Genomic DNA, 16,860 nt, shown 5'->3' with positions numbered 1-16,860 from the left:
TATGCAAGCTAATTCCCTAATTCCAATGCATAAAATGTTGGTGTTTTTATGTCATCAGACATTTAGGTAAGGCCTTCTTGTTGATTAAAGATGATACATTTTATTTGTTGTCAACATAGTGCTTCTTAATTAAATGTATATTCTATTACTTAGCCTCCCTACTGGATAGATACATCAATTCAGTCTTAGCTGGTCTAAATTCTGAGTTATTTTGCCAGCCCATTCTATACCCCCACCACTGGCTGCTTCACAAATTGGCTTGAATATTAGGAAATCTTTTAAATACTTTTCAGTGCAAGGAACAACAGTTCAGGTCCAGATGGTTTAAAATCCATAATCACATAAGAATTGAAACAATGACCTACCTGTAGTAGCATTTCCCAATCTGAACCTTCCACCACCAGTCCTTATATTGTGCATGTTCTGTGGCAAGTGCTGCCAAATCTAAAGCCTTTAAAGAAAGCCACACACCTTAAAACAGACATTTTCAGCTTTGAACAAGGAAAACTAAAAAGACAAATGTTATCAGTAAAGAGTAACAAAATTAAATAATCAAAATAAGGTGTTTTTTGGACAAATATCATTGTCAAACTGAGGAGGGAATGTTATTATTTCTGCTATGCCATGTAGTCTAAAGCATAAACTAGTTGAAAGGATTATCTCTCCATATGGCAGCATATAATCACACATGCTTCTTAGCATTTAAATAAGGTTGAAAAAAAGATAGGGAACACATTTAATCAGACTGCTAAACTGCTTCTTTTTAGACTAAAGTATTCCCCAAGTATGTGTTTATATATATTTTTTAGGCTTTCTGTCATCCTTGAGCAAAATTTACTGGAACAGATTTTTTTTTCTTTAAATCCCAATCTGCTTCTTTTTTGGGATAATACACAAATGACCCATTTTTGGTGATGTAGTGGGCCTTTTCCACCTGGATCATTAGAGTAATTTAAAGTACTGCAGTAAGAAATGTTGCTTCTTTTGGACTTTTTATTGCTTGTGATTAAATCAGGAACTATCAGGAATAGTTCTCTCCACCCAAATGTCCACCATCAGATAAGCCTAAAATCAGAATCTCCACTAGATAGTCAATGGACTGTGCTTAAACAGGAGCCAACAGAATGATCTTATTGCCAGGGATGAAATAACTGAAAAGCTAGAGTTTTATCTTTTTTTCCTATTTTTAATCTCTTCTTTCAAGACATGATATAGTGTATTGAAAGAGTCAGTGTGCTCTCCACTGACAAGCTAAGAGATAAGTAAGGTACAGGTTTTTTTTAAATTCCGTTTTACACCAAACACAAGGTGTCAGAGAGTATCAACTACCCTTTACTCGCTACTACTGCTATTGCAATAACATCAGAAGCATCTTAAAAAGCTTTTAAGCAAAATGTTATAAAATGGATATGTTAAGTGGTTAATCTGTAAATGTGTCCATATTTGTCTGGCTCAGAGTCGATTTGATCTTTTCATAAATATTTCTCCAGAACCACACAAGTCAAAAAAGGAAAATAACTCATGGGTTATCTAATCCACCACCACAGGGTCAGTCAGTGCAGTTCTCCAACATATATGCGGGCATTTTTGTTGTTGTTTTGTTTTTTTGTTTGCCATGAACGATGTATATATAGATCAGGTTAACCAGGTCATTTTAAAGATAATATAGCCTGGATATTTGAAAATTAGGCTGACCTAGTGTCAAAGGTCTCTGATTATTTTCCCAGTTCTTCAGTTACCAAAACAAGACATTTGTGATGGCAATAGGTCAGTTCTCCAGATGATGAAAATTTGACATAGCTCAATAAAGTCAATGCAGCTATGAACATTCCTCACAAATTTCTGGCCTGGCAGAAACAGTTCTTGGGAAAAACATGACTTGCTTTACCTAATAAAACATGTTCAAGCCAAATAAGTTATCACATTAATCAACTCCTGAACAATTATCAGTCACAAAAATGGTGTCAGCCATGCAACACACAGACAGAAACCTATGTCCATGTGGAACTGATCAAAAATCACCAGGCTGCCCTGAGAAGCTTAAAATTAAAGTCTTTATCCAGCACAAACAGTGGAGTTCTCTAATATTTGTCACCATGGATGTAGTCTTTCTGGACTTCAGCAAGGCCTTTGACACTGTCGACCACCCCATCCTCATTAAAAAACTAGGTGACTGTGGCATTGATGCCTACATGGTCAGATGGATTGCGAATTGGCTGAAGGGTTGTACTCAGAGGGTGGTGGTGGACGGGTCATATTCGACCTGGGGGGAAGTGGGCAGCAGAGTCCCCCAGGGCTCGGTCCTTGGGCCCGCACTGTTCAACTTCTTTATCAGCGATTTGGACGACGGGGTGAAAAGCAACCTGTTCAAATTTGCTGATGATACCAAAATTTGGGGGGAGGTGGGCACGTTAGCAGGAAGGGAAAGACTGCAGAAAGACCTGGATAGGATGCAGGGGTGGGCTAACAAAAACAGGATGCATTTCAATACTGACAAGTGCAGGGTGCTGCACTTGGGCAGTAGTAACCAGCAGCACATTTATAAGATGGGAAACTCCCTTCTTGAGAGCACGGAGGCAGAAAGGGATCTTGGAGTCATCACTGACTCCAAGATGAACGTGGACCGACAATGCGAGGTCACGGTCAGCAGGGCTCACCGGACATTATCGTGTATCCACAGGTGCATCTCAAGTAGGGCCAAGGAAGTGATCCTCCCCCTCTATGCGACGCTGGTCAGGCCACAGCTGAAGTACTGTGTCCAGTTCTGGGCACCCCACTTCAAGAGGGATGTGGACAACACTGAGAGGGTCCAGAGGAGGGCCACCCGCATAATCCGGGGACAGCAGGGCAGACCCTACAATGAGAGGCTACGGGACCTGAACCTGTTCAGCCTTCACAAGAGAAGGCTGAGGGGGGACCTGGTGACCGTCTATAAACTCACTAGGGGGGACCAGAAGGGGTTGGGGGAGACCTTGTTTCCCCTAGCGCCCCCCGGGATAACAAGGAATAATGGCCACAAGTTGTTGGAGAGTAGGTTTAGATTAGACATCCGTAGGAACTACTTCAGTTAGGGCGGCTAGGATCTGGAACCAACTTCCAAGGGAAGTGGTGCTGGCTCCTACCCTGGGGGTCTTTAAGAAGTGGCTTGATGCCTACCTGGCTGGGGTCATCTGAGCCCAGTTTTCTTCCTGCCCCGGCAGGGGGTCGGACCTGAAGATCTACAAGGTCCCTTCCAACCCTACTTCTATGATTCTATGAGTCTATGATTTGTTCATGGCCCACCAGTAGGTCACTGCAGCTATAATAATGAATATGGGGAGGGACCTTTGAGAGGAAGTGCAAAGCACACACTGAAAAGAGAAAGGCCAAGGGCCAGATGTGTTTGACACCCTTTGAAGCATGCAAATTTAACCCAGACTATTCAAAATAGGACACCACTAACAGCAAGAGAGGAATTGGTTTGGATGGTTAAGGGAAATGTTGTAACTAGAAATAAGGGATTGAACTTAAAACTGGATAAAGCACCATAGATTTTTCTTCTGATATTTACCCTTACTGTAAAATCTACAGGTTCTGAGATGCTGCTCTTAGAGAATTTTTTCAACCTGTCTCCCTGCTTGTTATTAATCCAAGCACTATGGCACACAAAAGCAACTCAGTTGTTTGGAGCACATGTAAAAGTGCCCTATAGTATTACTGTACTAGTTTAGTTTCTGATAACAGAAGTATAAATATATTTTAGTATATTTGACATTATACATTTAATAAGGAGTTTCTTAAAACTACAGGTTTGCCATCCTATGAAATAAGGTAATATTAGATGCTTTGGCACAGCTGAACACCAGCAGACATGACAGTAAGATTTAGGAACAATAAAAAAACTGTATAGATTACTTACGTTCTTAACGTCATTTTCATGGTGAAAAATGTATTCAAACAATGCCTGTCAGGAAAACATTTAAGTCATTGTCATATCTGAAGAAAAAAGTTAATACCTTTATATAATCAACACCTTGGTTTTTGCAACTGTAATAGTTACCAAAGAATTTTCTAAAATAGCAAACACATTTACATATCACCACTTTTTGAAATATTAAGTGGACTTCATGAATTAGATAAAGCCTCTGGATGTGCTGGATAGTCATTACAGAGATCTTGTGTTTGTGATTCCTACTACATTATAAAATGACTGGGGTTATCAATATGTGATTGTTTTCCATCAGACATTTTTAAAAAGTTTTGGAATTTTAAAAGTGAATGTAAAAATGAAATTTTGTGATTCCATAGTTACAGTCTTTCAATATTTGGCTTAAGGGGTTGATCCTGCAAAGATTTCTATTTGTGCTTTAATTTTGCATGTTGCAAGTAGTCATGAGGCAATAGAATTTAAGCAAAGGCACAAGTCTGTTAAGGACCAAAGTCCATATTTTCTCAGTTTAGAAAAGAAAAAAAATGACTTTTAAAACTATAAGTACTTAATATCCAACAAGTGTGGAACCTGGAAGTCAAGTGTATCTGATTTCGGCTTGCAAATTACCTCCAGAAATAAGAATTTGAAACGGAAGTCTGGCTAACAATGGACCAAAAAGATGCATAAACCAGAAAAGAATCTCTCTCAATCTCCACAGCTACATGGATGATTTTACAGTGTTAGCAGAAGTGAAAATGTATTCTTGTCAGAAAAAAAAGAGCAAAAACTGTACATACATAGGGACGCTATTTGGCTGAGTAAAAAAAGTCTCTTTACAAAGTCAATTTCCTAAAATTGTATCCCTTTTTTTAAAGAAACCTTTCTTTAAATGTCTTACAGATCAGAAGACAAAGGAATTAAGAGTTCAGGGGAAATCCTCACATACTATGGCCTCTGGAACTGTCCACTGATCTCCCATTTGCTTAGACAATTGCAAAAATAGATTTTTGTACAATAATATCTCAGTATTTATATATTATTCAGTTGTAAACTGTAATGACTGACTTCTTTAGCAGATTTAAAAGCAGATACTTGTCAGATGTGCAGTGTTCACCATTCTCTCTCAAAAATGGACTGGAAATATAACTAAAGACCCTTCACCTCTGGGTCGCTAGCCAATATAACTCAGGTGGGAAAAGAATAAATATGATGACCTTTTGGTCAATGAATTATATGGCTCAGTCTAATTCTTTACAAGCAAGAATTCCCAGAAAAAGATTGCTAACAGAAATGGTACTTGATGTAATGACTTGTCTGAAAGATCACTCAATGATAAAGCATGAAACACGCTTCAGGTCAGGGATGAGGGACATTACTGAGGAAGGCACACCAATACATTTGTTCTGTTGATGCAAGATTTAAGTTTCGATAATTGTCAATCATAAGAACTTAACTGACAAATAAAAATTAACACAAGCTCTAATTAAAATAGAAAATATTTCTACTGCAAAATTACAATAAGTAATAACTTTAAATCTAAACAGAAAATCCAAACCATTAAACATTAAATCACGAGTGAAGATATGTAGTCATATTGTAAACATACCCAAGCTGCCTTTCCTGGACAATAAACAAGGTAGGGTTTTTAAAATTGCTTTTAGTCATCTTGTATGCGTTGTTCAAGATTCATGTATTAATATAGTATTGCTTCTTTTAAACTAACTCAGTGTTCTAGTTATAATGCATTATCAGTGTCCATAACCTCTTCACAAATGAATTTTTCATTTACTGACCAACTGCTAACATTTGCAGACAGAAAAAGTACACCTTAAGATAAAATGAATTCTCAAAACTGAAAAAATGAACATTTTGCTTTTTAACTGCATAGAATGTATATGTGGAATCCAATTATAAATGTATTTATTTTCAAAGAAAATCTAATAGAATCAGTAGAGGACAGATCTCTCCTGGTAACAAAGTTATTTCTAGTTCTTTTCATGGAGGCAAATTAGATGATAGACTGATGTTCTCAGGCACATCTACACGAGACATTTACTGCACAGTTAACTAATTAACTGTGTAGTAAACATCTCAGTGTCTGCACGTGCCCCTAGTAGCACACAGGAAACTAATAAATGCCGCAGCAGGGTAGTACTTGTGTCTACCACGGAGTTTTTTCATGCACAGCAGTGCACGTGTAGACACTGCCGGGGCTGGCTGGGGCACAAGGGTGCTTCAGTGCAGGTGCTGCGTGCCAGCTAGCCCTGCGCCGAAGCACCCTTGTGCCCCAGCCAGCCTCTCCGCAACACACTGACCCCAGCTGGAGCAGCCCAAGGCTGGCAGGCTGACCCCCAGACCACTTGCCAGCCGGGGCTGCTCTGACCCAGCTCAATGTGCTGGGGTCAAGGCACTTGTGTAAACGGGTGCATCCAGGAGATTCCGAGGAGCAGTAAACTGAGGAGCAATAAGCTCTACAAGTTTATTGCTGTGCATTAAAGGCACATGTAGATGCACCCCTTTTGTAGTTCACATTCCTTTCCATTATTATGGCTTCAGTCTTTTTAGTTGGTGGGAGAACTGATGAGTGCTTGGTTTCTTGCTGCTTTTCCCTGAAGCTGGAGGAGTATGGGTCTGTTTTGTTTTTAACCCAGAAAAGTCCTTCTTAAAAGACATTCTTCAACTACATAAGGTGAGGAATAGCTGTTTCTGCATTAGGGTATTGGAGATTACAAATAATTCTACAGGACATTTATTTTTTCATTTGTCTATTGCACAAGATCCAATTGACTACAATACAGGAGATATGAGCCATATGACTTTGCTATGCTATCAACCAGATACATGCTACTTTAAATCCTGTCCAACTTCCTAGGCTGCTTGGTCCTTCAAAGATCATAGCATTTCCAAAGTTCAACAGTTGTAGAGGAAATATCAGGCTGGAAAGAGTCCTGAAAGTTTAGAAGAAGAGTGAGAACTGAAAAGAGAAATAGAAGTTGAGGTGATGTTAGATACCAGAACAATAATCACAGTAGCCACATACCTTTGCCAACTTTGGTTTTTGAGCATATTTTGCTAAATTCAGTCTGGACAAGTTTATGAAAGGGCCATCTGGGTTTGTGAGCATTGATGCCTGAAGAAAAGTAATGTATTTAACAGGCCAAACTCTTATGCTTTATACAAACATTTTAAGTATTACCTGAAACAGCCAATGAAACAAAAATGAATTACCGTATTTACTTAAATACAAGATGAGCTCCCCCCCCAATCAGTGTGGAGAAAAAAGTCCCTTGTCTTATATCTGCATACCACCAAATCCTGCCCCCCAAGTTAAATACAGTAAAAGCCCTGTTATCCAGCATTTTACTAACTAGAATACTCTACTAATCGGAATTTCCAGATGGCCAACCATACACGAGGGTTGGGGGAGAGGAAGGAAAGCTCGCTCGCGACCGCCACCCACTACCCTGCACTGCCACTACTCCACATCCAGCCAAAACCTCCACCCTGCACTGCCACCGCTCCGCATCTGGCTGCCCTGACCCCCCAGCCACTACTCTGCGTCCGCCTGAAAATCACCAGCCTCAGGTAACTAGCATTTTTAGATACCTGGCACCCTCATTCCCCACTTGTGCCAGCTAACAGGGCTTTTACTGTACATTGTCTATCATTAAATGGTTGCTAGAAGCATGAGCTCAGTCATGGAAACTAACTGTGAAGTTAATTAAATGCAGGCCATGCTAAGCATGAGCATAATACAGTAGTTCTCAACTTTTTTGTACCAGGACCCATTTGTAAAAATCGATGGCCAATCCCAAACCAGTGCCCCTCACTCCCAACCTGCTGCCTCCTGCCCCCAGGCCCCAGCCCCTCTGTGTGGGGGGAAATGGGGGTCTCAAGCAGCCCCTTGCAGGCTGGAAATCGGAGAGCCTGCAAGGGAAAAGCCACCATTTCCCACATTTTTCTCCTTTAAAGGAGAATCCATTTTTAAAGTTTTTTCGTGACCCTTTCATATATTTCTGCAACCCACTTTTGGGTCACGACCCACAGGTTGAGAAATGCTGGAATAAAACATCTGACCCATACGGGGCAAACACATTGATGGGAACCCACCACAAGACTAGGTTAGTGCAGCCTATCATAAAAAAATATAGGACCAATTGTTCTCAGTCCCCCTCAACACCAACTCTTTTTCAAGTCATAGTGAACCATTCCCTCAAATATATTTTTACTTCCTCTTCAGTCCCACAGCTCAGCAGCACCTGCCTTTCCCATTTCCAATTATTCCTGTTTCTTCATGAGCCTTAAATATCTGGCAAGCATCACCAAACTTCTATGTAGCCGAGAGGCTGTGTTCCCCTCTCTTTGTCCGTCACATGGGATTAGTATGGCCCCATCCTCCATGGAGTGGAGATGGAGTAAGGAGCTTTGTGCCTCATCTGCATATACATTTTTGGAGGGTCCTTGTAACAAAAACACCTAGCTGCAGTTGTAAGTGGAGGGGGGGCGGGGGGGGGAGGGCCTAATTAGCACATGGATCTGTTGCGGGGAGTATCTGGGGTATACATACTGAGCAATGTTGGGCTGTGGGGTCATCATGGCTTGATATGCTATTGACTCTGCTGGGGTCCAGCCCAGGAAACCATATGATAAGTCATGGGCCTTTGGGCGCTGGATTAACAACATGCACAGTTTGTACTATGTATAAGTAGGCACAAAAATGTTGCTCAAAAGTGTGTTCATGGAGTACTCAGTTGAAATTTGCAGCAGTCTGCAACAAGTTAAAATACATCATCTGACTATTTCCCCAAGTCTGAGTCAAGGTCAGAGACAGACCCACAGCAGTTTCCTGTTCCCCTCAGACTGCCCTGTGAAGCTTCTGTCTCCTCTCTGTTGCTTTCCTCTCCGTCTCCCTCCCTACCTTACTGTCACTTGCAGCTCACTTCCACACTGTGTTTGTGCTCAGGGAGGGAACAAAGCCTGAGAAGGTGGCCGGGGCAGGGGGAGGAGAGGAGAGGAGAGGAGAGGAGAAAGGCTACAGGGGGAAGAATATTGGGGGGGGGGGGGGGGGGGGGGGGGCGGGCAGAGGGCAAGGGGGCTGATGCAGCAAAATAAGCTAAATCGGACTTATTTAATTAACTGGTCATGAGAGGCTAATAGCTCCCTAGAAAAATAATTTAAAAATTTGCTAAGGAGAGGCTCAATTTTTCTTTTGTTGAAGTCACAAACAGTTTTATTTTCATGGACTTCACTGAATGAAGAACTAGGTCCGCAGAATTTATATTGTGCAATGTTCTAAATCTGGATACACTTTATTCATTGATCAACTAGTAAATTATTTAAACTGTTTTTAAAATAGAAGTTGTTAATGTGCTGCACATTTCATATGCTCTATCCTAACTTCTTCTAGCTCAATTTTTAGATGCAGCTTCTAAGCACAACCAAAACATCACATGACATATGCTACAGAAGGGAAAGCTATCCTTTGCAGTTGAAAAATTAAGATGTTTACCGTTCCTAGTCTGACATATCTGCCAGAAGCACTGGTAATTGGGCGAGCAGTGTCGGGCTGTTCTAGGTGTTTTTTATAGCTGTTCCATAGTGCCTGGCCGTCCACCTTGTGTGCTGGTCCGCACAAACCCAGTAATAGGTTCTTCCCGTCTGAGTCACTGGCCTGAAGATAATGAAAAAAGTTAAAACAAAAGATTAAGCTAATGTATTTATTTTTCAAACCACCACATCAGTAAAAACAAATTACATTTAACCTGAAGTTGTGTAATTTATTAAATTATTTTACATTAAGGAGCAGCTCCAAAACACAATAAATTTACCAGTTTAATCTGACAAAGATAAGGAACTACATACCTAACAGCTGGACTAGGACCACCCCCCTGACTGGTTCCAGGGAGTCTCAAAGAAGTTCTGGACCTACAAAATAAGAGTGTTATTACTTAGCATTATTTTACAGGTGAGAGAAGGGTCATGGCATTTAAATATAGATAACAAAGAGATGATACCTGGGCCAGAGATCTTACAATTTGTATGGGGGGGGAAAGGAAGTGGGAAGAGTTGATGTCATAGGAGACAAGAAAGGCTACCATACTATAATTATAAGGTTGTTTGTTTTACAGTAAAAAAAAATCATTAATTTTGCTAAATCAGTTTATGGTCCAGGAGAGTAACTCTGTCAAAATTATACGGAAAAGGTAGAATTTGAGGAGAGATATGAAGGCAGAGGGAACTTGTTTGACCTAAACAGTTAGGTATGGTATTCCAGATCTTGAAGATGTAATAGTTGGTTTGTGGATTGTGCTCCTTATACATACCAAAGCCTTTACTAGCCCCTTAAGAAATTCCAGGGTTATGGGATGTGAAAATACCAAATGACCTTTATGGGGGGTAGAGAGTGAAGGGACAAGATAGCTGCCAACTGTACCTTGATTTAGCTGAGAGCTAGATCCATGCTCCTCAATGCCAGAATATAATCCAAGATGGAAGGAATGGAGGACTGACTGAAAAGAGACCTCATGCCTAACACACTACAGAAAAACATTACTATTTTACTATGTAGGCACACTTTGTGGAAACTTTTCTGCATGTGTAAGACAGTCAGACAGTCCTGCTCTAGCTGTGAGGACCATCCAGCATCCAATCAGTTAGGTGAAGAGAGAAGCTCTGGATGGAGTAACTTGCCCTTGTCTTGGAACAACAAGATAAAAAAAAAGCAAGAGGAAAAGAATGCAGTCCAAGCTGGGGTAAGTGTAGGAGGTCTTAGAAACAGGGTCATCTAGACTAGGCTGGGTTTGGCAGAAGGATCTGTGACCAGTCTGCTACTATGACCTACGGAATTAAGGGTATAGGAGGGAAAGCATACAACAGAGTATTTCACCACAGTAGCAAAAAAGCATCAAAGAAAAGTGATGGACTGAGGCTGGAACAGAAGACGTGATACTCCCCTTAAGCTTTGCCTCAAATAGATGTGTTCACAGAGACCCCATACAGTAAACATGTCAGGGAGAGCAACATTCTTGATTTCACACTTACAGGACTCTGATAGGACCCTGCTTATGCAGCCTGCTGCCACTGGAGGCTGGGAAGAAGAACAGCAGAGAGGTGAACTCAACGACAAGTACACCAACTCCATTATCAGTGTACATCCTTGTTGAGAATAGAGGATCTGGGGCCTTTGTGCTTTTTATATATAACATATGAGTGGTTTTATCTATGATTACCTGATTACCAGCCTCAAATACATCAGAAAAAACTAGAGGTGCACCGATACATCAGTCCAATATCAGGTCAGCACTGATATAAAGAAAATTGACTGAATCGGAAATCAGCTTTTTTTTGCCTGATGTGGCTAATAAATGCCTTGTGCATGTGTACAGCTGCCAGTGCAGCACATAGGCCAGGGGCAGGCAAAATACAACCCACCGGCCGCATCTATCCAGCCCACAGGGCACCTAAAAAATTTAGAAAATGTCTATTTATCTGCTCCTGGATCCTGTTAAAGATGACAGGAGCCAGGGGCAGTAGGACCCAGGGGAAGCCAGCAGCACTCACCAACAAAGCCAGCCCGGCTCTGTGCCATTCCCAGCCCCCTCAACGGGAAGTGTCTTCCTGCCCTGGCTTGCACTGCTTCCCTGCATGCGGCCGCCTCCAGCACCATGTGGCCCCAGCTGCATCACTGGGCCACAGGAGAATGGCCCATGCAGGTACCCCAGGGCTGGAAGCGGGAGGGAGTGGGGGGCATGTGTGTGTGTGCCTGCAACGAGGGAGGGGGAGAGAGACAGAGAGAACAATACGTGAGGGAGAGACTGTGTGTGGGGGCAGAGGAGACGTGTGTGTGTGTGTGTGTGTGTGTGTGTGTGTGTGTGTGTATTCACAGGGCAACTCCCACACACGCACCCCACCATATACATTCTCATTAAAAACTAGGGGACTGTGGCGTCGACACCCACACAGTCAAATGGGTCACTAGTTGGCTGGAAGGTCGCACCCAGAGAGTGGTCGTGGACGGGTCATTTTCAACCTGGAGGGATGTGGGCAGTGGGGTTCCGCAGGGTTTGGTCCTCGGGCCCACACGGTTCAATATCTTCATCAGCGACTTGGACGAGGATGTAAAAAGCACCCTGTTCAAATTTGCAGATGACACTAAGATGTGGGGAGAAGTGTGCATGCTAGAAGGGAGGAAAAGGCTGCAATCGGACCTAGACAGGTTACAGGGGTGGGCGGATGAGAACAGGATGGGTTTCAACACTGACAAGTACAAGGTGCTGCACCTGGGGAGGAAGAACCAGCAGCATACCTACAGGCTGGGGAACTCCCTTCTCAACAGTGCAGAGGCAGAAAAGGATCTTGAAGTCATTATTGATGCCAAAATGAACATGGGCCGACTGTGGGGACGCGGTCAGGAAGGCTAACCATATATTGTCATACATCCACAGATACATCTCAAGCAGGTCGAAGGAAGTGATCCTCCCCCTCTATGCGACACTGGTCAGGCCACAGTTGGAGTACTGTGTCCAGTTCTGGGAGCCACACTTCAGAAGGGATGTGGATAACATGGAGAGGGTCCAGAGGAGGGCCACCCACACGTCAGGAGTCAGCAGGGCAGGCCCTACAAGGAGAGGTTAAGGGACCTGAATCTGTTCAGCCTCCACAAGAGAATGCTGAGGGGGGGATCTAGTGGCCGTTTACAAACTGGTCAGGGGGGGACCAGCAGGCACTGGGGGAGTCCCTGTTCCCCCGAGCACTAGCAGGAGTGACTAGAAATAACGGTCACAAGCTGGCAGAGGGTAGATTTAGGCTAGAGATCAGGAGGCGCTACTTCTCTGTCCAAGAGAAGTGGAGCTGGCTCCTACCCTGGGGGTCTTTAAGAGGAGGCTGGATGAAAACCTCGCCGGGGTCATTTGATCCCGGTACTCTTTCCTGCCCATGGCAGGGGGTCGGACTTGATGATCTGCTCAGGTCCCTTCCGACCCTACCAACTATGAAACTATGAGTGTGCTCCTCAACCCCTGTGTCCCTCCTACCAGTTGCCTATGTCCACAAGCCTATACCCATGCCCCCTCCCCCAATATACAAGAGTAAGACTTCATTTTAAGCTATTGCGCAATCACCTTTGTGTACAGTACACAAACACGTGTATTTGTATATTACTACACAAACACAGGACAAAAATATTTTTAAAAATCAAATTAATGAATGTTGTAGATATTTGATTTTTAGAATATAATTTTGTGTTTTTCTGGTTCCGAGGTGGCAAAACTCCTTGCTGAAAGGAGTATTTCTGGCACCAAGGGGAGGGACTTCTGGTGGCAAAGGTCAGGGGTTGGGGGGGGGGGCGAGACTTCCAGGCACAAGATGGTGACCAGGGTGCAGGGCATCTGTCAAGGGGTGGGACTACCAATGTGGCCCTCAACAGCTTGCCAAAACTCGGTAAGCGATCCTCCACCCGAAATAATTGCCCACCCCTGACACAGGCGGTGAGGAGCACAGCCCGACAGTGTGGAGATCTGCATCCAGCTGATCTGCCTCCTAAAGTCTACTATGGTGGAACACAACAGATCGAGGCCCCCACGGTGAGGGAGAGAGTGGGGCTGTGGCTGGGATAGGCACTGTCCAGCTGGGGCAGAATGGAGCACAGGACAAAGAGGCGGCTCATCCTGGGGGCATGGGGAATGGGGGAGGAATGGTGGCTCCTGCTGCTGTGTGCACCCCGAGAATGCAGGGGGGGCATGTGCCCCCCAGATCTGTGTAGTGCAGGGCAGGCTGCTGATGTTGGCTGGGGCTGGGGCTGGAGCTGGACCAGGCTGACACACTGGGAGCGAAGGTTGAAGGGGCTACAGAGAATTTTGGGGTGGCTGCAGCAGGGCACAAACAATATGTGTTTTAATATATCCAGTTGTAAAGTAATGCATCTAAGAACAAAGAGGGAGACACTATTCTGGAAAGTAGTGACTCTGAAGAAGATCTGGGAGTCCTGATGGATAATCACCTACACATGAATTCCTAGTATAATGTAGTAAAGGAGATAATGAAATTTTGGATATATAAGCAGGGGAATACCAAGTGGAAGAACAGAAAATGCACACCAGTCTCTTGCACACTTCATGCTCCTTGTTTCTAAAAAGGCAGAATGAAGGGGAAAAAAGATTTTTCCAGAGATATGGAATTTTAAGCTTGCTTTCACCTTCCCTTTCCTATTCAGGCAAAAGCTATCATTTTAACCCTTTTACAGATGAATTGTCAGCAGCTTTTGGCTATTGAGCCAAAAACCGAAACTGCAGCTGCTGCTAAAGACTGGACTTCATTGGCAATCTAGGATTTTGAAAAAAGCTAAAGAAGTCTATAGGGCTGTGAAACTGGAGAGAGACCGAGAGTCAGTAACTAAAAGCAAAGTTGTGAATGACAGACTAGCTTGATTAGTGGAACATCAAGACCATCAAAAAGGAGAGAGACTGCCAACACTTGTGGATGGAAGAGCAATTTGCAAATCAAGTGGATTATAATAAGCACTGATTCCCTCAGTGATGCCTGAATAGAAATGCCATTTCTTCTGTTCTGGGCATAATATCAACTACCCCACATAAAACACTCACCAATTCTGAACAGTTAATTTATTTGGAAAGCGTGCATCTGGTATGTGAGTAAATATGGTGGTCAGAGTTGTGCACTGATGCCCCTGTTACTTCACAGAAACTCTGCATAATTCTTGTGACCAAAATTCAAAAAGAAAGTTGATAATGTTCAGAAAAGAGCCATGAGGTTGAAACATATGCCTTATAGTGAGAAACTTTATGAGCTTGAACAATTTAGAATAAACAGAATAATGAGCAACTTGATCAAAATCTTTATGTACAGTAAAAGCTCTGTTATCCGGCATCCCCCATTCCCGGGTTAATTGAGCAGCTCGAATTAAAATATGCCGGTTAATTGAGCAGCCCGAACAGGCGTCCTTGCCTGTTTGGGCTGCTACTTCTCCCACTGTGTCTGGGGCGTCGCTGACCCTCCCGCAGCATCACCAACCCTCCTGCAGGCCCTGGAGGCCCCATGGGACAGGGAGGCGAGCCCCACATGGCCTGTCATACCCCCGGGCTGTGGGTGCTTGGCAGTGCAGGCCGCTTTGCCCCCGGGCCATGGGAGTTCGGCAAAACCAGAAGTGCCATGGTGGGCACTTCCGGTTTCGCTTTGCCTTACAAGCTGGTATGCCGGTTAATAGACTATGCTAGCTTGTAAGGTGCCGGTTAATGGAACTTTTACTGTATTTACATTAAGAATAGAAAATTGAAGTAGAGGGAACTTCAGTCCAGCCTACAAAGGTTTAATAAGAACTAACAGCTGGAATCTGGAGCTAGACATATTTTCCAGGTACAGACATTACACTTTTACCAGTATAAGTGATCAGAAATCAGTCTATACCCATAACAGAACAGAAGTTCGGCACACAGACTAGCCTCACCCCGCAATAAAAGGTGAATCTCTGTTCTGTTTGTTACTGATCTAAACTATGCCGCTTACAGAAAACTGTGCAACTTAGATCAATTCTGCCTCTGGCTTTTTTAAGTGTCTGTACCTAGCCATTTTAGACTAGAAATAAGGATTGTTCTTGTAATAATGAGCTGAATTTACTATTGGAACAATTTGGCAAGGACCGTTTTTGTAAAAAATATATGTACTATACTGTCTATGTTATACAGTTCAAAGTAAGACTATCATAATGGTTCCCTTTTCGCCTCGAAATCTATCAAATACCACCCAGCAAGTCACTTTCTTCTTAGTCCCCATTTCAACTGTAGAGTGACTATATTTTTCCAGAATGTCCTATTTCTCAAGAATATCCATCTGTATCCAACTATTTTTCTTGGCAGAAAGTCTCCACCTCAGGGGGCCACACAAATCTAGTGCAGGTCTCTAAAATGTTTTTTATACTTGAGACAAATACATTTTAGACTATCATCATACATAAGCTCAATTTTGGTACTGCCTAATTTTTGGCATGTAACCAAGCATGAAACTCAAATATTTATGGGGCTCACATGTTTTGTTCTGACCTGTCTGGTTCTTACCTACCCTTTGATCTTGAGACTCAGAATCGGGCCCTTTGGGAAATTATAAAAAGACAGATTTATGTCAATACTAGATAGACAGAAATATTGGAGAAGCACTTAAGATGGATATTGACTCCTCATTGATAAAGGAACTGGTAAGGAAACAAAATGTGCTGTGCAGAAGGCACTAGGAAAAAGCCTATAACAGGATGTTCTTTCCCCATTACTGAGGTGCTAGGGTAGCAAGGGGTGAAGGTTGTGGGCTCACCCATGTCTTGCTTCACCCCTCCATGACTCTATAACAGAACCAGCCATCAACTTGCCAAATGAAAGCTGAATACTGAAGGATCTAAAGCTCCTGAGTCAGAGGGGCTGCTGGAACAGAGTGCTGATGGTCTGAAGAAAATGGCACAGGCCTGAGAGCAGCAGAAAGTGGAAAAGTGATACAGTGCAATGGAGGTACTTCAGTTGTGAAGGACAATTTTGATATAATGTATGGTAAGTCAGATTGCTGTGGGACTAGCAGGGGTAGAGGACAACTGACTGGGAAATCCAGGCTGGACAGCCAAATAGGAGGCTTAAAAATTAACTAGCAAAGAGCATTGGGGACCAGCTTATATATAAAAGAAAGCCTCATTGGTCAGAGCACACAGGCAGACAAAATCTGTCCAGCGAACAGAGGCAGATGAAAGCTGTACTTAGACCAACATGGCTACAGCCTAGATTCCTGAAACATGGAAGATATCGAATGTTGTCATTCGAAATGGAAACTTCACAATGTGAAGAAGAAAAAAGCCAGTATTAATAACTTCGACTAAAATTTTAAAATCAAGTTATGCCCTGCCCCCGTCCCCCATCCCCCCCCCCCCCGGCCTGCCTGACATCTGATACCTACAGTTA

General features: G+C 43.0%; 1 protein-coding gene across 1 annotated transcript in view; it reads right to left on the bottom strand.

Annotated features, from left to right (window-relative positions):
- Window positions 1–9,487, bottom strand: part of LOC102563857 (tetratricopeptide repeat protein 8) — a 36,077-nt gene extending 26,590 nt beyond the window's left edge. Inside the window, exons 1-4 of the mRNA XM_059723157.1 lie at window positions 9,420–9,487; window positions 6,951–7,040; window positions 3,899–3,943; window positions 366–451 (exon numbers count right to left, since the gene is read on the bottom strand). Of these exons, the coding sequence (XP_059579140.1) occupies window positions 366–451; window positions 3,899–3,943; window positions 6,951–7,034 (215 nt within the window). The 5' untranslated portion in view covers window positions 7,035–7,040; window positions 9,420–9,487. The remainder of the gene's footprint in view (window positions 1–365; window positions 452–3,898; window positions 3,944–6,950; window positions 7,041–9,419) is intronic.
- Window positions 9,488–16,860: the final 7,373 nt, after the last annotated feature.

The sequence above is a fragment of the Alligator mississippiensis genome, chromosome 2, assembly GCF_030867095.1.
Source record: "Alligator mississippiensis isolate rAllMis1 chromosome 2, rAllMis1, whole genome shotgun sequence".
Taxonomy (NCBI): Eukaryota; Metazoa; Chordata; order Crocodylia; family Alligatoridae; genus Alligator; species Alligator mississippiensis.
The sequence above is the reverse complement of the archived record's forward strand: the minus strand, read 5'-3'. Positions and strand labels throughout refer to the sequence as shown.